Source organism: Pelecanus crispus, chromosome 8, assembly GCF_030463565.1.
Source record: "Pelecanus crispus isolate bPelCri1 chromosome 8, bPelCri1.pri, whole genome shotgun sequence".
In the NCBI taxonomy this organism is placed as follows: domain Eukaryota; kingdom Metazoa; phylum Chordata; class Aves; order Pelecaniformes; family Pelecanidae; genus Pelecanus; species Pelecanus crispus.
This window is the reverse complement of record NC_134650.1, coordinates 7,213,555-7,237,724: the sequence shown is the minus strand read 5'-3', so window position 1 is coordinate 7,237,724 and position 24,170 is coordinate 7,213,555. Positions and strand designations below refer to the sequence as shown.

The 24,170-nt window shown below is 63.0% G+C and overlaps 1 protein-coding gene across 1 annotated transcript; it reads right to left on the bottom strand.

Annotated features, from left to right (window-relative positions):
* Window positions 1-2,222: 2,222 nt before the first annotated feature.
* SYNPO (synaptopodin) lies at window positions 2,223-15,761 on the bottom strand. The gene is made up of 3 exons (XM_075715767.1): window positions 15,287-15,761; window positions 4,279-6,176; window positions 2,223-2,978 (listed from the first exon to the last, which is right to left on the bottom strand). Exons 1-3 carry the CDS (start codon window positions 15,759-15,761, stop codon window positions 2,223-2,225), a joined length of 3,129 nt encoding a protein of 1,042 aa, XP_075571882.1.
* Between the last annotated feature and the right edge of the window lie 8,409 nt (window positions 15,762-24,170).

Below are 24,170 nucleotides of genomic sequence, written 5' to 3'. Positions count from 1 at the left end.
GACTGGGATGCCGTCACCCCGGCACGGAGTGGAGCTGATCCTTGGGGACTGGGATGCCATCACCCCGGCACAGAGTGGAGCTGATCCTTGGGGACCAGGGTGCTGTCACCCCGGCATGGAGCAGGGCTGATCCTTGGGGAGCAGGATGCCGTCACCCTGGCACGGTGTGGGGCTGATCCTTGGGGACTTGGTTGCCATCACCCCGGCACGGAGTGGGGCTGATCCTTGGGGACCAGGGTGCCGTCACCCTGGCACGGAGTGGAGCTGATCCTTGGGGACTGGGATGCCATCACCCCAGCACAGAGTGGAGCTGATCCTTGGGGACCAGGGTGCTGTCACCCCGGCATGGAGCAGGGCTGATCCTTGGGGAGCAGGATGCCATCACCCCGGCACGGAGTGGAGCTGATCCTTGGGGACCAGGGTGCTGTCACCCCAGCACGGAGCAGGGCTGATCCTTGGGGACTGGGATGCCATCACCCCAGCACAGAGTGGAGCTGATCCTTGGGGACCAGGGTGCTGTCACCCCGGCACGGAGCAGGGCTGATCCTTGGGGAGCAGGATGCCGTCACCCCAGCACGGAGCAGGGCTGATCCTTGGGGACCAGGATGGTGGCCATGCAGCAGCAGGAGGAGGTGGCCATGTGCCACGTGTGCCCAGGCCACCTTGGGGACAGATCGGAGCCAGGCAGGCCAGGCCGGGTGGGATTACGGCACTTTATTTCTGAGCTGGATATACAAGTGTGGCGAAGGTGGGCCGTGGTGGCTGGTGGAGCGGGGGGGCTGTGTCCTGGGAAGGGCAGGCTGCAGGGCTGCGGGACCCTGGGGGACAGGGATGGGCTGGCTCCAACAGCATGTCCTGAGGAAAGGGAAGGGGTGACACGGGCTCCCTGATCAGGGAACGTGCCAGAACCCCAACAGCCCAAACACATCCTCCTTTCTCAGTGTTGGTCTTACCAGCACCAAGGCTGTGTCCCCTGGGTGGGTGGTTGCGGTGACTGCTGTAGCATCGTCTGGCACCCCAGCCGGCTCCTGTTCACCCCCGGGTGGGGACAAATGCTTTGGGATCCCATTGCCCTCCCAGGCACCCACTGCTCTCCCCAGGCTCTGCCACGTAACTGTCCACCCCGATGCCCTCCTCTCCCCATCGCCCCCCCGAGCCTCCCTCCAACACTGCTGCCCTTGGGGGACCTCTGCCCGCCCCCCAGCCCCTTGCAGGGCTCCCTCTGGGGACACCGGCTCGTCCCCGAGACACTCTCAGCATCGCCTCCTGCACCGACACCTCCTTCAAACCCTCTGCAACCTGTACCACTTCCTTCAGCCCCCCCCCCAGCCCTCCACCTTCTCCCACCCACCCTGGCTGCCACAGCACCCGATGGTCCCCGTGTCCCTCCATCCCGCAGGGGTGGGGACAGGGACGGGGTGAGCCTGGGGATGGGGACAGTGACAGGGTACAGGATGGAGCTGTCCCTCTTTGCCTGGGCAGGGTGGGAGGGCACCTGTAAATGGTCCCTTTGATGTGGCAATAAATAACTTTGGCTCTTTTTGGTTACTAGGGAAGGGTTTAGGGGAATTTCTTGGAGAAGGGGTCAAAAGTAAAAAAAAGAAGGCAATGAAGAACTGGGGGGCTGGAATAAAAAAAATAACTTTTCCTCCTCAAAATCTGGTTTTGGTTGAAACCAGCCAGATCTGGAGGCTGGGAGAGGCTGGGAGAGCGTGCCCTGACCGCAGCACCCGCTCGGCACTGCCCACCCGTGGCGGGTGCACCGTGACCCCGCAGGCAGCAGCACCGGCCCTGCTGCCTGGGAAAGCAGAGCTGCAGGGTGTTGGGGTGTGACACCCCGGCGCTGGGGACAGGGGACTCGCATGGGACCACCGAACCCATCCCCATCCCTGCTCTGTGGTGCGGGACTGCGGACGGAGCGGGCCGTGCCAGGGGCTGGCTCCCGCCCGGTGCCTGCTCTGCCTGCTGACCACGCAGTCCTGCCCCGAAAGGTTAGGGTGGTAAAAATAGAGCGGGGCCACGGAATGGCGGGCAGTGGGGGGCACCTGACCCCGCCGGCACACCGAGGGGCCGTGGCAGCTCCGCCAGCGAGTGGGGACACCGGTTTTTGGGGACCTCAGCCCCGAGGGTTGGGGTGTTCCTGGTGGGTTGGGGGGTCAGCGGGTGGCATCGCCCGAGTTGGTAGGAGCAGGGAGAGGGTGGCCTGGCCGGGGCTGGCTCATCTAGGAGGTGCAGGGGGCCCCCGAGGGCAGCCCCCCTGGCTTCAGCCGCAGGCTGCCGGTCCAGCCCCGGGGGCAGAGGTTGAAGCTGTGGATGCCCGGGCTCTTGGCCCCCGAGTCTTCGGAGTCAAGGGAGACATCCGAATCTGTGGGGGACCGGGAGGTGCAGCGCTTGGCTGGGGACCGCCCTCCCACCACGGGGGATGGCAGGGGGCTCTTGGGGCTGGGGGACACACCAGCTGGCAGCAGGAGCCGGTGACCCTCTGCCCAGGCAGCTCGGGACATCCCAGGGGAGGCACAAAATTGGGGGCCATCCACCCGGGGTGATCGCAGGGGGTTTTTGTGGGTGGGCGAGGGGCTGCCCAGGCTCCCCAGCACACCGCAGGCAGCCTGCGGTGCTGGGGCTCTGGAGCTCTCCGGCCGCGCCGGCCGGGGGGACTGGGGCAGGCTGCGGGTGCCGGCGGGGATGGGGGTGAAGGGCAGGGAGCCCTCCGGCCCCACGGCTTTGGGAGAGGAGCTCTTCCTCCGGGCAGCGTTGATGATGTTCCTGGCGAGCCGTGCTTGCATCTGCCGGCTGGCCTGGGGGTCAGCGTCCTGCCGCAGCGGGGACAGGGACCTCTCGCTCCACGGAGGGGACATGGGGGGTCCCTCGTCCAGCTCGGGCACTGAGGCCGGGCTGGCCCAGCCGTCCAGGCTGCCCGGGCACCGCGCCAGCCGGGGCGTCCAGGTGGGTGAGGCGGGGAGGGACGGCCGCCTTTCCTGGAGGGGGACAGAGACCGGGTTAGTGCCGGCACCACTCAGGGGGATGAAGGGGGCAGGGCAGAGGGACAGGGGCAGGATTGGTGCTGGGACAACCTCCATGCTGGCTCAGCCCTGCGGGAACTGGGGATGCATCCTCATGCATTGCACCCCCTGCAAGGGCTCCCTAAAAATGCATTTGCCTCTGCACCCCCTCACCAGCCAAGGAGGTCGGGGCAGGCTAAGCCTGCAGTTAACCATCCTTGCCCAAAATATGACCCAGGACCTCTCGCTACCTGCAGCTTCCTAAAGCCTCCCTCCAGGTGATGCATGGAACCCCCCACCCTGCGCTGCCCCAGGGGTCCATCGCCCGGCAGCTGCTCCCCAGCCGGCAGAAAAGAGAAGAGCCAGGTCTGACAGCGCAGAGAGTGTATTCAGAAAGAGGGGGAAAAAAAAAAGAAAAACGCAGGAGAAATAAAAGCACAGTCGAAAGGCAATTCGTTACCGTGGGGAGAGCGGTGGGAGCAAGGGACAGGCAGAGGCACGGCTGGACCACGAGCATCGGGCTGAGCACCCTCTGCCTGGCACATCCCTCGCTCCCGGCCGCGCCAAGCAGCGCTGCCCATCCCCAGCTCCAGCACCCAGCGTGGGGAGGGACAGGAACCCCGCAGTGTCCCCAGCACCGTGGGGCTCCGCCGTTCCCCCAGGGATGTGGCTCTCAGTCGCAGCATGGAAGCAGACGAGGACAGATCCTGAAGGAGCAGCAAAGGAGACAGGAGCAGGCACAGTGAGGCAGAAAGGCAGTGTGTCCCCTCCAGGTTTGCTTTGGTAGGAGGCCGATAGGAGCCGGCAGGACAGAGGGGCTGCGGGTGAGCGGGCAGAGCCAGCAGCTGCCGGCCAGGAGCACTAGAAAGGCAGGAGGCAAGGAAAGGACGGAGCCAGAGATGCGATGCTCCATACAGTTTCCAGGTGAGAGAAGAGAGAAAGTGCCAGCGGTCCGGCGGGGTGGGCAGGCTCCCGATGGCTCTTTGGGATCCTGCGGGCTCTATGCCCCCAACTCCCGCCACCTCCCTGGGACCCCTCAGCTCCCATTAGACCAGGGGTTCGGCAGCGCCTGTCTCACCCACAGTCCCGGCACTGCAGCCTCCCAGCTACTTCTTTTTTCTATTTCCTTTTCTTTTTTCCCCCTTTTTTGTGGCTGGTTTGGCTTTTGGCACACCTGTGAGCAGTTAGGGAGGACTCAGCTGGCGGAGGGAAGCCTAAAACCCCCATGTTTTTCTCTCCACCACCACTACTTGTAGTAAAAAGAAGGTTTCCACACCTGCGGCTCAATGCCGGCGTTCCTGGTGGAGTAGGAGGGCCGGGGCGCCTGGAAGCCCCCCTTCGCTCGGGGCAGCAGCAGGCGGCACGGGGAGGCCAGCAGTACCTCGGTTGGGGCTCCAGGACCAGCACGGCTGCTGCGAGTCAGGGGCAGAGCCCCGGCGGTGCCCGGGAAGGGGTTGGAGGTGGTCTGGACAGTGCTGGGCACAGCGGGGGGGTGCCAAACGGGGGAAGGAGGCAATGGAGAGGTCGGGCAGGAGGTTTGCTGGGGGTAGGGGTAGGCGTCAGGAAGAGAGGGTCTGGGTGGAGGGACCTCCCGCGGGATGGACCTCGCTGGCCCCTTGGATGGGGAGAGGATGAAGAGCGAAGACTGGAGCTGGTAGGGCTGGTGCTTGGAGATCTCTAGCTCCTTCTGGGAGACCTCATTCTCTATCAGGTTGCCACCGTACAGAGATGCCGGGGGGGTTTTGGAGGGCCTGGAGGGACTCTTGGAGGGGTGTCTGGAGACCATGGGTGACAGGCAAGCGCTGGCATCGTACTTCCAGGAGGGAGGCAGGGACATGGTGGGTGATGGGGACCGCAGCAGCTGGGGCTGGGAGGGAGCCTCGACGATGAACTTTTCCATCCTGGACTGCCGGCGGGCGAAGAGCTCAGCCCCCTTCCCTCTCGCTTCACTGAGGTTGTGGCTGGGCTGCGGCTTCGGCTTCGGCTGGATGGTGGGGGACTTGAGGCAGGAGGACCACGCCGGAGCATCCTCGGCCGGCGGGAGGTGCTGCCCGCCCCTGGCCATGCTGTTGGGGACGAAGTTGGCAGCTTCAGCCCCAAGGGCAAAGGGCTCGTCCTCGGCACCGGGCTCCCCCTGCTCCTTCTGCTTCTTCCTGCTGTCTGCACTCTGGACCAGGTCCAGCAGATCAGGGTTGGGGCCCAGCTTCGGCTTCTCGACGAAGGTGAACATGGACTTTCTGCCGGCTCTCCGGGCAGCTGACTCCTCCAGGATCCCCGTTTTGGGCAGGGGGTTTGGTCCGCTCACCCCGCAGACCAGGGGGGGACCTGGCAGCATGTTCTGCTCCCAGGGCGGGTACAGGGCCGAGTAGGCGGGGGGCGAGCGGACACGGGTGAGTGGCGGGGGGCTGCTCAGGGTCTCCGCGTAGGTGGGCGGCGGGGGCAGCTCGGGGGTGGGGGGTCCCTCCGCAGGCTGGCCCTTGGCGGGGGACGCCTGGGTGCCAAAGGGTCTGGCCGTCCGGTTCTTCACAGGCTTGGGCTTGGCCAAGGTGAGATGGACCTCATAGTACTGCCGGCTCCACGCCCCGTTCTGCTGCTGGCCGGCCGGGGATGCCGTCCCCGTGGCCGTCTCCACCAGCGTGCTGGGCACCTCGCCGGGCACTTTGCCATTCTTCCCCTCCTCAGGGCTCTGCGGCAGGGCAAGAGCCACTGTGCTCGGCCCCGCAGCGGCTCCCGCATCCCTGAGACCCCCCACCCCACTCTCCATCCCACTGGCAGCCTGCTCCTGCATGCTGTTGGTGGTAGCTGACGCCATGTTCTCCTTCAGGTAGATGCTAAGCGGGACCTGCGGGGTTTCGGCAGGCGGCTCCCGGCACGGGGAGGCGTTCGCCCGCAGCTCCTCTCCTGGGGTGCTGGGCTGGCTGGGCTCCGGCTTTGTCCCCTGCCCCTCGCCCTCTTCCATGGCTGCTTGCCGAGGCTGGGGCGCAGGGCTCAGCGGCAGCCCCCCGCCATGCCCAGCCCCGGCGAGCCCGTCAATGCGCTGCTTGCGGCGGTTGAAGAGCAGGACGCCCTTGGAGCTGGGGCCAGGTGCCGTGGTGAGCTGCGCTGCGATCCGCCGGCTCTGCGCCTTCGCCTCCTTCAGCTCCTTCTCGGAGAGGCTGGCACTGCGGGAGAGACCTGGGCAGAGGGGAGAGAGGGGTTAGGGGGGGCTCAGCTGGGACATGGGATCCCAGCCCTCCCCATCCAGGTCTGGCAGCCCTTCCTCCAGGTATCCCTCGGCATCCCAATCCCTTCCCTGGCAGCTGGGGGAAGGCAGGAGGGATGCTCCAGGGTTGGGATACGCCAGGGGAGATGTCATAGTCCAGGGGTGATGGGCACCCAGTGCGGCCCTCGCTGAGATGCTGAGCTGCAGCTCTGCATGCCGGGGGGACAGACGGCAAAGCCCAGGGGACACCACGGGACACTCAGGAACCTTTCCTCCTGTCCTGCCGTTGTGACTGTATGGGAAAGGAATTTCTCCAAGGGCTTCGGCAGGTCTCAGGTTGCAGCTCACATGGTTTTGGCCTCCGGCTCGAAGAGGCAGTGGGCAGGGAAGGGGCCAGCATGTGTCCGCCGGCCCCTTGCCCCAAATCCCGGCATGCTTAGCCCCGAGAGGGCAGGAAAGCAAACCCAGCGTCAGCGGGGAGATGCCAGCCTGCCGTAACCTCATGGCGAAGCTGGTGGCCAGCCCCATGTGGGGTCTGATTTATGGAGCAACACGAGATGGCAGCAGCCGACAGAAGCTGTGCCGATCCCGACTGGCCAGACAGACACAGCCCGCAGTGAGACACCAACCTCATACCTTGGGAGCCTACACAAGTGCTAAAAGCAAAGTGCTAAAAGCCCAGCAAAAGCCCTGCAGCGGGTGGCGGGAGTCACACTGGGCTTCCCGTGTGCTGGCCAAAAGGTCAGGGCACCAGCCCTTCCCGAAGGCCAAAAGGATGTGGAGCTGCCGGGAATGCATTTTCTCGGGGTGAGCAATTTCCTATGAGTGCGCCCTGAAGCACCCGCGGGAAAGGCAGCGTCCCCAGCCCCGCCGAGGCCACTGCTCGGGGACAGACACCAGTGTGGAGCATCAGCATCACGCCAGCGCCCACCAAGGGTGCAGCCCCTTCCCAAACGCGCTGCCGGGATGGCTGTGATGGGGTGTCCCCCCCTCCGGCCCCGCAGGGAGGTGGGTGGCCAGGGCCACCCGCCCCAAGCCCCGCTCCTCTGGGCACCAACAACACCCGCTCCCCTTCTCCTCCCTTCCTTTCCCATCCCTTCCTTCATGTGTTTCTCATTTTCTTGCCTTCTGTGCCGCTTGGGAGCCTTCCAGGATATTTTCAGCAGTGGCTCAGCCTACCAGCAAGGGAAGGGATGAATGACTAAGCCAAATCCTTCCAGCGAGCCCACGGTGAAGCAGGAGGGCTGCTGCAAGCTGGGCATCTCCTCTTCCTCACCCTTCATCCCTCCTGCCTCCCTCAGCACCCAGCAATTCCCTGCCCTGGCCCCAGCACTGCCAAGGCACGCAGGATGGCCCTGCCTCCCTGCAGGGGCCAGAGAGGAGGAGGAGGAGGGTGGGTGAAGCCTTCAGGCTGCTCGACAGGAGTGTTTTGGCTGGGCATGGGGGAGAGGAGGCAGAGATGCCACTGGAAACTCTCTCCTGGAGACAAGGAGCCCGTCCGCAGCAGCGATGCCGGCGGCCAACATCTCTCCCGGTTAGCGCCCGGCATTGTTTAACGCCCCATTTCTATTTGCTTTGGCGGCGGCACAGAGCGGGGCTGCGGTTTCCTCCGGCCAGGCTGGCTGGAGGGCGGCCAGCACCGCGGCTCCCGCTCCACGGGGTCACCCTCGCCGCCTTTATCTCTGAAACGGAGGAGAAATACGGCCAAGGAGCCATTGAGAAATAAGCCACAGGCTCCAGATGTCTGCGAAATTCGTGCTCCGAGGCGAGCATCCATGCTTTCTCAGAGGCCGAGGCCGCCTAAGAAGCCGAGCTCTCGGCGGAGCCATTTCACAGCCTCTCGCTCTTGCTACTGCCTTTTAACAGCAACCAAGGGGCCTTGGGGGATCTCCTCCGTGCTGGAGGGATGACTCAGCTCTTGGCCAGCCCGTTCCTGCTTGGACTAGCTGCCGGATACACTCCTGTGTAGCCGGGACCAGCGCCGGGATTTGTCCCCTGGGATTTTGCCCTCCAGGTATCCCCATCCCCTGCTGCTGTCCCCGGCATGGGCATCCCTCCAGGCCAGGGAGTGCTCCTGGGTGGGAGCCCCCAACCTGGAATCCCCTGCCTGGCATCTGCTCCCATCATGGCCTCGTGGCCCTCCATCCCCAACATGCTTCCAAACCCCTCTGCTCCTGCCCAGCTGGTGCCCACCATTCCCGGGCTGCTCCACCCGAGCCCACTGGAAGTGAATCCCTCAGGATACTAATGGGGATGGGGGGGTAATAATTGCTCTTCACATCCAATTTTTATCGCACAAATGGAGAGCACCGAAGCCTCCAGCAGGCCAGAGGAAATTGCAGAGAACAACCCTGAACACTGCCCTGCTTGCACAGCCACACGCGGCCCAGAGGATGAACAGACGGACAGACAGACGGACCCTGCAGCCCTGCAACCCAGCTCTGCGGGCATCGCTGCAAATGTGGCTCATCATCGCTCAACCCGGGGTGACATCCCATCCCCAGCCAAAGGGCAAGGACCACCTCCCTCCCTTCTCCCCTCCGGTCTGAGCCATAGGATGAGGTTATTCGACCTGGCGCGAGAGCCTTTAGCCATCTGCCGCGACGGCCGGAGGGACCCCCATCACCCGGGGAGGGTCCTGCCCCCCTCGCTCCCTTCTCGGCCACAGGGAACGTACCTTCATCCTTCCCTGCCATCCCCTGTCAGCCGGGGAGCCTCGGGTGGACTCTGCCTGGGTGCTTCTCCCCAGTCCCAGGCAGGCAGGAGGGAGCTCAATGTGCTGAAAATGTCCAGGTGCTGGGGAGGAGGCGGAGGGGTGCAGGGCTGAAGGCAGCCCGAGCGTCCCGGGGAGGAGGCGAAAGCAAAACTATGTACGGCCAAGGGCACCCGGTGCTCACGCAGCAATGGAAACCAGCTTCCGCCCATTAACGGGAGTCCAGTCCAAAATCCAAAGGGTGACCGGTTCTTCTTGCGCTCTTCCACTCTTCCTTCCTTCCCTCCCACACTGCGCACCGGCTCACCACCACGCTGCCCTTCGGGAAGGAAACATCTTCCCTCTCCAAATGTCCCAGCTTCTCCCAAGAACAATGAATCCAGCCCCGCCAGCCCTCTCTGCTGCCGCATCCTTGCGTTGGGGGGGTCCCCCCGCAGCCCCCAGCCCTGCGGTCCAGGGATGCCAGGGAAGGAGATGCTCCCTGTGCCCCACAGGATCGCTGGACTGCCGGCACACATGAGCAGCCGGCCAACAGCCCCTGAGTGCTGTTTTGGCGCAATGCATTTCAGCTCCAGACAGAGGAGCCTATAGATCTCTACCTATATATTTATATAGGCACTTGCTCCATCCGTTTCCCGTTGCTCCAGGGTCCAGCAACATCTCCCAAGTGCAGGGCTTAACAGCTTCTTAGCAAGCTGTCAGTCATCCTTCCCGCAGCACGTACTGTGCTGTCTCCTCCAGAGCAAGGATGACGAGGGTGATGAAAGGCATTTTTGTTGCTCTCCCCTCCTGGCCAGATGGGGAAAAAAAATTTCCTTCCAGCTCAGCTTTCCGTGCAAGGGATGGGTCCCCCTGCACAGAGCTACTGCAGGGCATCTGAAGTCCAGCCGGCAAAGGCTGGAGTCACCATCTGACCCCAAACGATGGTGAAGGACAAGGACGTATCAGACCCTGCTTGTGGCCCACCCTGCCCTGACATTGACTCCAAAAGCTGAAATAAGATGAGGATTTGGCCCCAAATTGCAGGGAGGGGAGACACCCCAGGGCTCTCTGAGCCAACAGATTCAGTTGCTGGTCTTGATGTGGCTGGGTTGTCACATAAAGAAAACCAGCAACTTGGAAGCTTCCATCTTGCAGGCCTGGGTGGCTGCAAGCACCAGACGTGACGGTGAGAAGTCCTTGTACGGAGAAGCCAAGAGGTATCGGAGTCCCAGTGGGTCCGTTGGGATACAACAAACCATGTGAAATCTTGGACTCAAGGCTGGCAGGTGACTCCAAAATCTATCCCTAGCCTGCTCCTGGTTTGGATGCTCGGCCATCCCAGTGCTGCAGCCCACCTTGGCCAGCTTGCGGGATGATGCTCAGGATGTCCCACCGGACCAGGGCTGTCCAGGGCCAGGCAGAGCACAGACCAGAAACCCCAAATCCACCTTTGCACAGTGCAGCAGCCACCATCCATAACCAGCAGGCGCTCTTCTGCCTTTCTGAACATTTCTTGGGCTGCTGTGGGTCAACCCAAACGGTGCCTCTTGCTGGCAAAATCCCACGGGCAAAACCAAGAATTAAACCAAGACAAACCCCATCTCCAGAGGGACACATGGCACTGCCGAGCCACCTCCCTGCCACGAACTCGAACGCGCATCTACAGCCAGGCAGTGCTGGGGAGGGGGAATCCAGTGCTTTCACCCAAACATTGAGGGCTTTGGACACCGAGGAAATGTAAGCAGGTTTTTTGGCAGAGAAGCCAACTGGCCTTTTGCCCCAACTACAGCTGTGCAGGATTTTTTGCAATGCACGGTAACTTGCACACATTTAAGTCCGTGCTTCCCTCCAGCTCCCAGAGTTATCCCAAATAATCTGCTGCTAGGAAAACAAGGAGGGTAGCACAGACAGGCGGTCGAGCTTGCTAGAAACAGATATGATTCAAACAGGGATAAAAATATGACAATTTTCTGCCTCGTTCCCAGCTTCCAACCCTCCTATACCCCAGACATAAAACCTCCATGAAGTTTTTGTCCGTGCCAGTCCTGCAGACCCAAAAAGCCGTGGCTCAAGCGGTGGGTGCCGTGGTGGGAGCAACCTCGCCTGCCTGGCAGGGTGCACCGTGCTGGGCCTCTCCTCTCGGGTGCCTTTGCCAGTGACAAAGTCTGGCACAGCGAGAAAATTCGATGCGCTTGCAAGTTTTCTCTGTGCTCTGTTCACAAGGGCTTTGCTGGATTTGGAGCTGTTTGCCTCCCAACGCTCCTCCCGGCTTGCAGCCGTGCCCCAGCCTTGCCTGGCACTCAGCACCCAAATCCTGCTGAAAATGGCCCGGCAGTCTCCAAGCACCAAGCCCTGGGGCACCCATCTGCCACCTGGGGGGAGGAGGAAAGGGGCTGGGGGGTTTTTTTTGCTCTTTAATAGGGACTGGCTGCCCCTGCCCCAGCCCCGCTTTCCCAGGGCACGCTAAGCCAAGGGGATGCAGCGAGCAGCCCCAGCCCTGCGTGCATCCATGTTGGGGAAGAAGAGGCTGCTGCTACCACAAAAGTGGAGGCAGAACCTTCCCCAAGCCAGCCAAATTTAAGCTTTTGGCTTTGCAAAAGGAGGCTGGAACCGGGCTAGACCTCCTCCAGGCTGCCCTGCCATCCACGCGCCTGGCACACAGCAGAGCCAGCCCATCCCATGGCCGGGTCCCACAGGGACCCCATCCCGCCTGGCAGGTGAGTCCCAGCCCCCCGATGCCCGCCGGTGCTCAAACTCGCCGTGACACATCCCGGGCTGCTGGGGCCCTGGTGACAGCTCCGCCGGGCTGGTGCCATGAGCCAGAGGCGCTGGCCTGGCGGGAGAAGGTCATCTGGCTTGGCTTGGCCCCGTGGGATGGACGGAGAGGGGAGGGGAGCAGGACGAAACGGGGCCTTCGCCTGTCCCTTGCAAAACCCGTAAGGGATCCATCGCGCTGGCTGCCAAGCCGAGGGACAGACCTCGTGTCTCCAGAGCGGGGTGGCATGGCCAGGGGAGGGGACACGTCCCCACTGGGGGGGACAGGGGACGTTGCTTGGGAAGACGCTCTGCAGAGCTTGGAGGTACGACCCTGCCGAGCCCCGGGGGGGACCCCCACGTCCCCCCACGTCCCCCCACTGTGCCTCCCACGCCCCATGCCAGACCCTCGGGTGTGGGCAGAGGGAACCGACTCCCACCTGGATAATTTACCGAGGGAGAAACGCCGCTCAGCCCTCGTCTCCCCGCCGGGCTGTCTGCAGCTCCACTCGCCTGCCCTTCGCCCACCGTCAGCACCCCACGGGGGGTTCTGGGCGTGCACCCCCGGACCCCCATGCACCCCCACCCCACCCGCCCGTGCACTGCCAGCCCCCCTGGACATCCCCAGATCCCAGCACCCCCCTTGCACCCCCAGTCACCCCCCCCCCCCCCGCTCCTGCACTGGCACCTCCCGACCCCCCGGTCCCTGCCCCGGCCCCCCCCGGCCGGCTTCCCCCCGCCACCCCCCGGTACCCCCCGCCCGCGGCAGCTGCCGCCTCCCCAGCCCCGGCCCTACCCGCGGTGCCGGTGTCGGTGCCGGTGCCGGTGCCGGTGCCGGTGCCGCCGCCGCCCCTCGCAGCCCGACTGCACCGGGGAGGAGGCGGCGGGCAGGAAAGTTGCGGCAGCTCCGCCCTCGGAGCGGGCCCGGGGGGGCGGCGGGCGGGGGACGGGGCCGGGGGGTGGCGGGTCCCGCCGGCCCTGCCCCTGCCCGCCCCGCCCGACCGACCGGACGGGACGGGTCCCCCTCCCCGGCGGCACCGGCGGCCCTGCCCCGCCGCTTCCCGTCCCGGCTGGGTCTGTCCTGAGCCCGCAGCCGGGGCATCCCCTTATCCCTGCCCCGCACATCCCCTTATCCCAGCCCAGGGCACCCCCCCCTTTCCCAGCCCTGCGCATCCCCCTTTTCCCTGCCGCGCACATCTCCCTTTCCCAGCCCTGAGCATCCCCCCCACGCCCCCCTTACCCCTTCTCCCTCTTCCCAGCACTGCTGGGGACCCGCAGCACCTTACCTGGAGGGCAAGCAGGGCCTCCCCTTGCTGCCAGTTTCCCCCCTGCCTAAAGAGTTGGGGCACTTGGAGCTGGACAAAAATCCCCTGGGAAGAACATGGAAAGCCCTCTCTGCCAGGGGTGGTCTGCTCCCGGGGACGGGGGGGACTACAGCTCTGGGCGAGATGATTCCCGGGGAGCCAGCATCACCTCCCACCTCCACCACCCTGCTCCCGCAGGGGCTGCGGATCTCCCGGGCACCGCTGCGGGTGGGACCAGCCTCACCCCCTTCCTCCGCCTGTCCACACCGCAGGATGAGCTCTTGGCCTTATTTTTTGCCTTTCTAATTTCCTTTCTTCCTGCCCCTCTTTGCTTTTTTGTGCTTTTCTGTTTTTTGAGGGAGACTGGCGCTGGCTTGGCAGCCCCCGGGGAGCAAAACCCTCTGTTTATTTGCACACCAGACAGAGAAACCAGTCCTGCCTCCTGCATCTCCCAGCCACTGCCTCTACCCGGGGCTCCTGTGCTCCCCAGCCTGCCCCGAGAAGTGCCAACCAGCTCGGGCCGCTGTGCCGGATATTTGGGAGCAGCCAGCCTGGCCTTGGGCTGCTGGATGGGGACCAAAGGGGCACCCGGGACCTGCCTGGGTGGGTTTGCACTGCTCGGGGGGCACCTGCTTGGCTCCCAGCTCACGGGACCACCGCTGCGTGATTTTGGGTGCGGATGGTTGCACCCCTTTCTCTTGCAGGAGCTGCATGGGGCAGGGGGTGTATTTTACCCCCAGCCAGCTAAGAAGAAGAGGAGCAAATCTCCGGCACTTCCCAGGGATGCTCCTGCAAACATCTGCTGCAGAGGCAGCTCTGTTGCCACCTGCGTGGGGACCTGCCCTTCCCTCCTTCCTCTGCCGCCATCCCTGCTCTGAACCAAACCTCTCTGTCACAAACCCGCAGGTTTTTTGCAAGGTCCCTGCGCTGCTGCCGGCGCTCAGGACCCTCAGCAACATCCTGCCCAGAGGCTCTGGAAAGTCTGACGGGTCCTGCAGGCAGTGGCTGGTGGTGATCTCACTTGGAGGGGGAGGAAACGGGACAGACAAACTCTTTCCAACAAACCTGTTGAGTTACTTTAAAATTCCAGGCTGGCAGCAAAAGTGCTGGATGGTGGTGCGGCTTAGGAAAATGCTGAGCCTGGACAGAGTCAGGCCTGACCTTTTCCCACCGCAGATCTGCCATCCCAGAGCAGAGTGAGAAATGGGAAGACTATTTGGGTCTGTCTGGTTTGTGTGCTGAGCCCTGAAACACGACGCCCGTACGGCCGGGGGAGCTGCTGGGACAGCAGTGAGCCAAAGACCTTGGCTGAGCTTCCCAGCCCGTGTCCCATTCAGGGAGCCGCTGGTTTTGAGGACTTCTGACACCCCAAAAAGGCGAGGGACGGATTCTGGACACCAGGTTGATGTCGAGCATCCCCAGCTGGTCCTGTCCTCCCCCATCCTGGGGGCTGCTTTGGGAAAAGCAGGCTCTGGGCAGAGCAGCAGCAGCCGATAAGGCCATCCCGTGGGGACAGTGACACACCTGCCCCGGCGCCGCGTGGCAGCTGAGATAACAGCTGGGCAGGAACAAAATAGAAGGAAGAGTGGAAGCGGGGTTTAAAAATGGGTCCGATGCTTCTAAGAGGATGGGTCTAATCCTGTGGGAGCATCTCCCTGGGGTGGGGAGGTCCGGGTGCAGGAGTGGCTGTGGTAACCCTAGATATGCGCCTGTGTTTGTGTCACTGTGACCAAAGGGACAGTCACAGAGAGGAACGGCTGCGAAACAGGGCTGTGAAGCGAGGTGATGGCAGAGAGCATCGTAGGAACCCACCGGCTTGAAATAAAGCATTCAGTTTTTAAACCAGGGGCTGAAAGAGAGGTGGCCCCAAGCCACATAAAGAATGCTTGGCCATCCCCGCCCCGACTGACTGGGGAGAGGTGTCCCTGTCCCAGGCAGCACCCCAGGAGCTGGACCTGATCACCCCACTTTTGGCAGGGCCCCATCAAGCCCCACGGCCGGGGTGAGGGCCGGGAAGCCCACCCCGCTGGTGCCGTGCTCGGGGTGCAGTTGAGCTCTTGGAGACCACGGGAACCCACCCACTGCCTTCCCACCCCCCTCCTGAGAAAAGCCACGGATTCCTCCTCATTTTTAAGACCAGAGAGATCATCTCAAGCTAAATAAGTCCCAGCGGCTTGCTGGGAGCCTGGGACCTCTAACCCAGTGGAGGTCCTGCCCTGGGAAAAGCTGGGCGTTCCCACCGCTGTGCCGGGCAGTGGCAGATGCGGCCCTGGGATCACAGCGGTGCTTTTTGGGGTGTGGGATGGTGGCCAAAGGGGGTTTCTCTTACCTGCTTTCCTTGGCTCGCCGGCAGGGTTGATGAGGACCCGTTGGATCTTCACCACTTTCCACTCGTGGCTGGGGTCGGCCACGGGGCTGGCTGCTGCGGGGGGCAGCCCTCGGGCAGAGCCAGGGCATTTTGCGGGGGCTGTGGGCTCAGCCGCCAAGGCCAGGCTGCTGCCGTCCAGTGCGGGACCCGGCGCATCCCCATTGAGCCCCCCGGGCTCCTGCCGGCAGCTCCCACTTGCCTTCCCTCCCAGCAGCCCTGTCCATCCCTCCTGCTCCACCAGCTCGGAAGCAGGAGCATCCTGGAGCTGATGGCACCTCTGCCCCCCTCTGCTCCCCCTCCCCTGCCAACAGCCGGTGTCCCCCTTGGTGTCCCCCTCGGCCATCCCGCAGACACACGGGTTTGGCACAGCTTCGCCGGGTGTGGGGCAGCCGGGCTGGGTGTGCAGGCAGGGCTGCCGGAGCGTTGCCTTCAGCATCTTTGCTGCTTCCCTTCGCTGGCACTCCACGGCGTTTCAAACCCGCTCCGCATGGCCGAGGGGCTGGCTCCTTCCTGGCAGCATCCCTGGAAGCATGGGCAGCGTCCGAGAGGGAAGATGGCCAAAGCAAGCCCAGCTTTACTCCTCTTGCAGGCAGGAGGACCAGGCACGACGCCACAGGAGTGGGCAGCTTTTGGAGACCCAGCCGCAGGGATTTGTCTGGAGGACACACGTTGCTAAGGAGGATTTTGCAGGAATTTCTCTTGTCCAGGTGGGCAGAGGAGCAGCATCTAAAGACCTGTGCAGAGGGAAGGGGGAGCGTTGAGGTTTCTTGTGCATGCACTGATTTCCTCTGTGCCATGAGGAATGTGTGCAGCATCACCCAGCCACGCTCGCTGCAAGGCTGGGTCCCAGGGGAGCGCCCGCTGGGCACCGCTGCTGCTGGGAGACCCACAGAGCCCACAGCACAGGGACCATGATGGGTTTCCCAGCCTAACAGTTGGCCAAGGAGGAAAAGAGGTTTCTGCTCGACCCAAAACCCTCCCTGAGCTGTGTCCCAGGGGAAGGCGGGTACTCTGCCAACAGCTCTGCTGCTGTTCCCCTGCCACAGTGCTGGGCTCAGACCGGCAAGTTTTTTCAGTGAAGTAAGAAAACGCACTAGGTCAATGCCACGGGTTGAGCTCAGGCAGGAATACACCCTGCAGCTTCATCAGGGGCTCGTACAGCTTGTCTGCAAAACTTTTCCCGTCCTGAGCAAAGTTATTCTGGAAACGAAGGCAGATTTGAAAACAACCAGTGAAAGCTTTGCTGCCGAACAGGCGCTCGGGCATTTCCCAAACGCAAGACTGCATTTTTTTGACAATGCCCAAAGGAAATCTTCTGCCCTTTCTGAAATCCTTCCTCCTGCCTTGCTCTGCTGCAATTATTCGACACGGATTTGCAAGGAGAACCTGGGGGGAAAATTTCGATGTTTCTCTCTGAAAAAGGAATCTCACCCTTTACATAATTCGGGGCCCCAGTAGTTGCGGGAAGCCACCCACATCTTTCCTTAGAAACATGGCAAGTTGTGGGAGCTGGAAGGTGCTGGCTTATCTTAAATGAGGACAAAGAGAAAGTTGCCAAAAATAGCCCCAGCCCAGCCCAGGTCAGCAGAGATCCTCTCGGAGCGGATCTGCCGCCTCCCCGCTCCCACCCCCTCGCCCCATCCATAGGGAGAAGGTTTCTTGGGTGGCACGATTCCCGCCCATCCTACACCAGAGCTGCCTTGACAGTTTGCTGGGCAAGCCCGTACCACCCTGAAAAACATCTTCCAAAGCCATCCCTTTCCATTTCGGAAGCGTTTTCTGCAGATGGGCATGTCCCAGGGATGGGCGCCCACGATCCTGGTGTTCCCTAGGCAAACCCCTCCTTGGTGAGACCCGAGCAGCGGCGTTCCCTGAGGATGCATTGCGGGGATGGGGCCGCCCACACCGCCGAAATACCGAGTCACGCGTCTGCCGCCTCGCTGGGGACCAGCCTGAGCCCAGCGCCGCGGCGGGGGAACGGTGGCGGAACAGCAGCGGAGCTGCTGGCAGAGTAGCCGCCTTCCCCCCGGGACACGGCTCTTGGGCTCTGCAAGCAGCACAGGAAGGGAATATTTACAGGTAATGTGCATCTCTAGCAAACGCTGTGGGGCTGATCCTGTCTGCTCAAAGACCGGCCGGGTAGGATGGGTATATGTGCCCCGGGTGCAGCAAAGAGGAGCAGCATCACCAGCCACGTCCTCAAAACCAGGCTCAGGTAACAACCGCCCGCCTGTGCAGACCCCCGTCTGCACAATGAGGCTGTAGAGGGTGTGAGGGTCATTTCGGGGACCATTTCAGGGCACAGCACCAAACTGGGGAGCAAGGGATGCTCGAGTCGGGCACTGGTGCCCAGCTCACAGCCCCAACAAGCTGCTGCCCGGCCGTGCCCCCCAGAGGAAGCACCTCCTGCTCCCCGGCGGCAGCGAGGCCCTACGAGAAGCTGCGAAATGGTGCCAGGGGAGGGAAGACAAAAAAAAAAAAAAAAAAAAGAGAAGAAATCCTTCAATTCACAAAGTTCTGAAATCTGGCAGCAGGGAGACCTTTTGCTCCGCTATCTTTCCCTGCCCACTCTCTGGCGGGTGATGCACAGCCCCTCTGCCTGCCTTTCTCACACCCTGCCACCCCCCCGCCATTGAAAAAAGGAAAACTAAAGTTAACTTTCCACCTCCCACACAAATATTTTTGGCAGGCGTTGCTGGCATTCAGGCTTCCGAGCCTGAGGGAGACAGGGCCTGCAGAAAGTCTTCGTCTCCATCTGCTCCCGGCACCCAGCCGGGGGACCCGGGGGACCACGGTGGCCTGGGCTGGTCCTGTCCCAGCCACGGTGCACGGGCAGGAGGTGGCACAGCTGCAAAAAAAATGGGGTGCAGCTTCAGGCCAGCCCTGGGGACTGCGGGTGGCCCGGCCACAGGGATGCCATAGAGAGGGGGTCAGACTTGCACCCAAGCCTGGGCTCTGTCCCCGAGTTTCCTGTGTTGTCCTCAGCCACATCGCTGCCCAACGCTTGGTTTTCGTCATCGTTAAACAAGCCGGGACGGGGGCAGGAAGGGGTGCGAAAGCTGTCCCCAGCACAGCGGGGGTTCTCGGGTTTCCCCCAGGTCAGGCAGCAGGTTGCTGTCACTCAGGCAGGACCCTGCTGTCCAGACTTGCAGTCCCCAGCTCCAGTCACAAGATCAGCTCCATCTCTTTCCAAAATAGCCCAGCCGCAATGTATACATCTGGGGATCTTCACACCTTTCCTGTGCCAGCAGCTGAATGTCCCCTCGGGGGAGCTGGGCACCTTCTCCCTGGGGCACCTTCCGCCCTGTGGCACCTTTCACCCGTGGCACTGCACGGGGCAAGGAGCCTGGGTTGGCTGCATCCCCGAAAGGCAACCGCAGCTCCCTGGGGGGGCCCTGTGTTTCTTTAAGGGAGCACTGCCTCCACAGCTGATACGGGAGACGTCTTTGCGGTGTAGCTGTCACCCAGCGGCATTTAGAGTCATGCCTGGGTCACCCTGTGCCCGCACTCTCTCCCATCTGCTGCAATCCAATATCCCCCCCCGGTTCTCCGGGTACCTGGCCGGGATGTGCTGCCGAGCTGCGTGCTGGGGGGAGGCACAGCCGAGCTGCCTGTGGGGTGACCCCCCTGCACGAGGAGCCCACCGCTAAACCGCAAAGTTTTGCAGGGCTGGGGCCAGCTTGGTGTCACCCCGTGCCACCCCAAAATCCTTCCATGGGAGACCGGGACTGCTCCCAGCAGGGAGGGGATGGCAATGGGAGGGACGTGGCCACGCTGTGCAGGATGGATGGAGAAAAACCTTCTCCGCAGGGGCCAAGTGCTCTTTGCAGGGGTCCAGCACCCAGGGAAGGGGTGCAAGGGAACTGGGATGTGATGTGATTGATTCCCTGGAAATCCCTGCCAGGATGAGAGAGGAGATGCCAGGTCACCTCCCTTGGCATGACAGGACCCCAGTCTCACCAGACCAGGACGGACCCTGTCCCCAGAGCAAGCCCTGGGAGCGCGGGCAGGGATGGCCATATCCTGGCTCCTGCAGCGGAGGCAGGTGCTGGCAGGCACAGCAGCCGGCAGCGTGCTGGGGAAAACAAAAGCCTTTTGCAGCACTGATTTACTACCTTTACGGAAACCAGGATGGAAAAAACAACATTCAGGAGTGCCTGTCCCCATGCAACCCCTGTGGTCACCCCGTGCCTGTGGGGACACAGGGCTGCCAGTCCTGGCACCCAGGTGCCCACGCTGACCTGCACCCTCATCCCCTGCCCACAGCTGGCAGGGAGAAGCAGCAGCAGAAAGGAGGAGGAATTGTCTTTATTAAGCGGTGAGCAGAGCAAGGGAAGGGGAGGACAGCGGCATCCCGGACAGCTGGACCATGTCCCCTCCCTCCTCCACCCCACGCTGGAAGCAAGGGCTGAATGTGGCTGCAGGGTCTGTTCTGCGTCCCTTTGCACTGCTCTGCATCCCTTTGCACTGCTCTGCGTCTCTTTGCACCAGTGCATGATTCCTGGGCCCTGGGCTTGTCCCTCCACTGTTCTGGGAGGACAGCAGTCACCCTGGGCAGCTCACCTCTCTGCTCCCATGCTGGTCCCTTGGACAGCAGGACGGTGCAGCCTGGGCTGGGCTTGGGGTGAAATGCATTTTGTACCCCAGCACAAACATCCCACGCCAAGCCCCGGTGGGTGTTTGCCCCCGCTCTACCGCCCTGGCTCCCAGGGGTGCTTTTTGTCAGGTTACAGCACTCAGCAAACCCGCTCCCTTCCTCCCACCGTTCAAACCACCTCCCAGCCCCAGGCTGTTGGGGGGCTTCAGCAAACCCCAATGCTCCATGGGGATGTACATCCATTGAACAACAGCCTGTGCACTCCAGCGGAGTGACACTGACCTTGCTCAGCCCTCCTGGCTGGGGCCAGAAGTCAATCTACTCCCCCGCATCACCCTTAACAGGGCTGTCTGACCTGGGGGGGTCCCATCCAGACCACCCCAGGAGCTGCCTGCGTGGGCCAGGTCCCAGCCTGTGCAGCCCTTTGCTTATCTTGGAGACTGACTTCAGCTTCAGCTGCTGCATTCCCGGGGATGAGGACAGCCCCAGCCTGGCTGTCACAGCTGCCCTTCTCGGGGCAGTTTTGGGGAGCAAAGCACCAGGTCTGCCAAGCACTGCAGACCCCAGGTCCCCCCGGCTGCAGCTCAGTGCAAGCCCAAGGTGCCACCGAGGTGTGTGGCCATCCCCAGGGACCCCTGGCCACTGCTGCTTGGGGACATAGGGCGGTCAGCTGGAGCCCCAGCAGATCGCTCTGGGAAGCCAGGGATGAAACTATGGCTTGGCTTTGTCAAAGCTCAAACAAAATGCAAAAACCAGGGAGGTCTGAGAGACAAGACGACCTTAAAGACCAAGCTCTGGGCTGGTGGGAGTCAGGGCGGGGAAGCCCAGCCCCGCTGCTATAAACCCGCTCGGGGCTGCTCGATGAACCGGAGGCTCCTTCCAGCCCTGGGACATGCGGAGCCGAGACAGCCGCCTGGGAGGAGGCACGGCAGGGAGGGTCACGCCGGTTGGGGTCCAGCAGTCCGGCTGGCAGCACAGCAGGGCTCTCCCCACAGCCGGCACCACCACAGCTGCAAAGCAGACCCAAGGCATGCCGCGGTGAGCCGGCTTGGCGTGCCGGGTACAGGCAGCTCCCAACCCCGCCGCTCCACACTTCCCTGCCTGCCCCGGGCAGCTCGCCTTCGTTATCCATCAAGCGGGAATGGCCCCGGCTGTGCAGGCACTGGCTCGCCGGCACAGCAGGTCCCACACCCAAATTTCCCCGCAGAGCTCCAGCAGCAGATGCCGGAGGGAGGGCTGGCACGGCTGCCCCTTCACGCCTTTCCCAAGCGATACCGCCGAACATTTGCTGGGGGGGTGATGATGACTGCTTGCTAATTAAACAAAATCCCACTCCTGGAGGCGAGCACAGTGGGGATGGGGTCACCCCCGGCTGTTGGGGCACCTGTTCTCGGTTGTGCCAAAAACCTGCCTGGGTGAGGAGGGCAGGACAGCCTCCTGCAGCAGGGTTGGGGCTCACCCTGCAGCGGGGTTGGGGCTCATCCCACAGCCATATCGGCCCCAGGGAGCTCAGCCTCAGCAGACATAAAGCACGACCCATCAACTAAGCAGAAAAACCCACAGGGGCTTGAAAAGCCAGTTTAAGCAACCTCTGTGCACTTGGGGCCACCCGAGCTGGGGCGACTGACAGCCGGAGTATCTCAGCCCCCTGGGGTCCAGGGGCTGCCGAGCTTCCCGGGCCATCGCAGAGGCCAGCTCAGTGCGAGCCACTGCCCTATTTCACTGCTGTGTTTGCCACTGTTGCAGCCCTCCCAGCTCCCCCCAAACAGACAAACGAGGGGCTACGACCCGGGGCTGCCTGGATCACAGCATGCAACTTGCCCACGTGTAAATGCAAGGTCAATGGCAGAGCCGGCGGCTCGGCCGAAGTTTGCCGAGCCCTGGCAGCCACGTCCTCCCTGCTGTGACCCCCCCCCAGGCATCCCTGAAGCCCTAAAGCCTGGAGGAGGCGCATGGGGAACAGGACTGTGCTGCTAAGAGACAGGGAGCAGCTCCCCGCCAGCTCCTGCACCCGCAGCCCTGGCCAGTCCCTCGGTCCCCAGCTCTGATCCTAGAGGATGGGACCTGAGAGAGGGACGCATACAGCCCAGGGACCACCAGGACCAGAATCAAGGACATTTTAGCAGGGCAGTGAGAAGACAGGGACTGAGTGCACCCGAACGCAGGGTCTGGCCCCTCCAAGCCCCACGGGCAGCGGTCAGTCAGTCGGGGACGGTCCATGGGAAACAAAGAGCATCCTGGGGAGGGGGGTGTTTTCTTTCCAGCCCAGGAAAGCAGCCAAACCCCAGCACATGCCCGTTCCCAGGCCTTGGCCCCAGCGGCACAGCGGGCCAGTGGCCTTGGGACATGAGGTTTGCTCCCATCCGGCTCGCCCAAGGCTGCAAGCCCGGCTGGACCGGGTGGGGTGGGGGCAGGCGAGGCAGGAGAGCAGCGCTGCTGCTCGGCTGGGCTCCAGCAGTCCCGGAGGCCGGGGCATGGCTGCTGGCTATCGCTACTCGGAGGGGTCCCCGTGCGATTTGTAAAGCAGGGGGAAATGGGCAGGAGGTGGAAGAGGAAGGGTGCGACTTTGAAGCATTTTAGGATGAGGCGGTGCACGCGTGAGCGACAGAAGCAGCATGCGTGTGTGTGCGCTCAGCAGTCTGGCTCTCATTCTGGCAAAAGTGCTTGTGCAGTAGGAATAAACATGCCGAGGACACATCCAAGCCAGTGCAAACAGCCCCTGACCGAGCCGCTCTCTCCCAACCCTCTGTTTTCTTTCTCCACTTTTCCTCTCCTCTCTTAACCCCTTCAGGAGCTCCAGGGGACCAGTGCCAGCAGCCCTGGGAGCTGCTGGAGACAAACCCTGCGGATCCCCAGGGGTCTGGACACAAGGAAGGGCTGTCCCTGCGAGGGGACACTGATGGGGTGCCCAGGGGCACATGGCTGCCTCCCTGGGCTGGCTCCGCTGCCATCAAACCCCCTACTCGGTGCTGCTCTCCCTCTTCTTCCCCCGCCTCATCTCTCCCCTCCAGCACAGTCCCACTGCAGCTCATCCTTTCCCCAGGGGTCCTGGGGAAAAGGGCTGCTCCCCGCTCCAAATCCCCAGCCCACCCCAGCCAAGGGCAGGCCAGATTCTGGCACGGAGGTCCCCCATCCCAGGCAGGACCGAGGAGCCAAGAAAGCCTCTGTCATGGGGAAAACATGCCAGGGGTCTCAGGGAAGCCCACCTCCACCCTCTGCTCTGCCAGGACGTCCCCCCGTCCTGGCACCGAGAGCCGTCCCCAGCCAGCATCCCGCTGGGACGGCCACAGAGCCCAGGGCAACTCCAGTAAGCCCAGGGATGCTCGTACTCGCCGCGCTCACCTCTTTCCCCTTCCCTTTTCTCCCGTGGGGAAGCAAAGCTCTCTGCTCTCCATGTGCTCCGGCTGAGCCTGGGGGGGTCAAGCCCACGCTCCCCCTGCCGTGCCAAGACCCCGGGGTCCCAGCTGGGAGCTGGGGGCCGGCAGCACCCGGGACTCCTCGCCTGCTCTCCTCCAGCCGCACCGCGCAGGGCAGGGTGAACAGCGGGGAGAGGGGCGGGAGGAGGGGAGTGGGGAAATGAAACTTTAATAGCACAGAGCCCCTTTTGTTTCCCAGCATATGGGATATTTCATACATGCTGAAGGCATTAACCACCTATATGCTTCCAGCGCTCACAGCGGCTGGGAGCACGGCCCCACGCTCGGCTCCAGGGCACGGTGTCTGTCCCGGGGGGCTGGAGGCGGCAGCAAGCGGCCCCTCTGCCCCAGCACCCCTGCCTGCCGGGGGGGGAACCCTTAATTACAGCCTGGAAAACTGCTCGGCTTCACCAGATTCACCCCCCTGCATGATTTTGTCCCTCCAAAACAGCAGCCAACCCCCTCAAACTCAAGGCTAGGAAAGGGTTGTCCCTGGTTTTGGGACATGCTGCGTGTCCCTGCCATGAAGGGAAGGGAACCGGCCCTGCAATCTAGACCCCAAACATCCCTCCCATCCTGGGGACATGGCAGAGACCCATGGTCCCATGGAGCTGTGACTAACGGTGGCAGAATGGGGCTGGGGAGGGCTGGCGGCATGTCCCCTCCCCGCCCACATCCCGAGGACACAAGAGCATCCCCGGGAGCAGCGAGCAGGCAAGGTGCTGGCAGGGGAGGGCTGGAAAATATCCACATTGGATATGCTCATGCTGCTCACCCATTTCACCCCTCCGTCTCCCTCCATGGCACCTGGGGACAGACCATGGTGCCTGTA

What these genes read in the sequence shown, in the direction of transcription:
- SYNPO (XM_075715767.1), bottom strand. Translation starts at nt 15,761, where the DNA reads ATGCTGAAGGCAACGCTCCGGCAGCCCTGCCTGCACACCCAGCCCGGC. An exon ending in CGGCGAGCCAAGGAAAGCAG is followed by an intron (nt 6,177 to 15,286) that starts GTAAGAGAAACC and finishes CCCTCTGCCCAG; the next exon opens with GTCTCTCCCGCAGTGCCAGC. An exon ending in ACGCCGGCATTGAGCCGCAG is followed by an intron (nt 2,979 to 4,278) that starts GTGTGGAAACCT and finishes GTCCCCCTCCAG; the next exon opens with GAAAGGCGGCCGTCCCTCCC.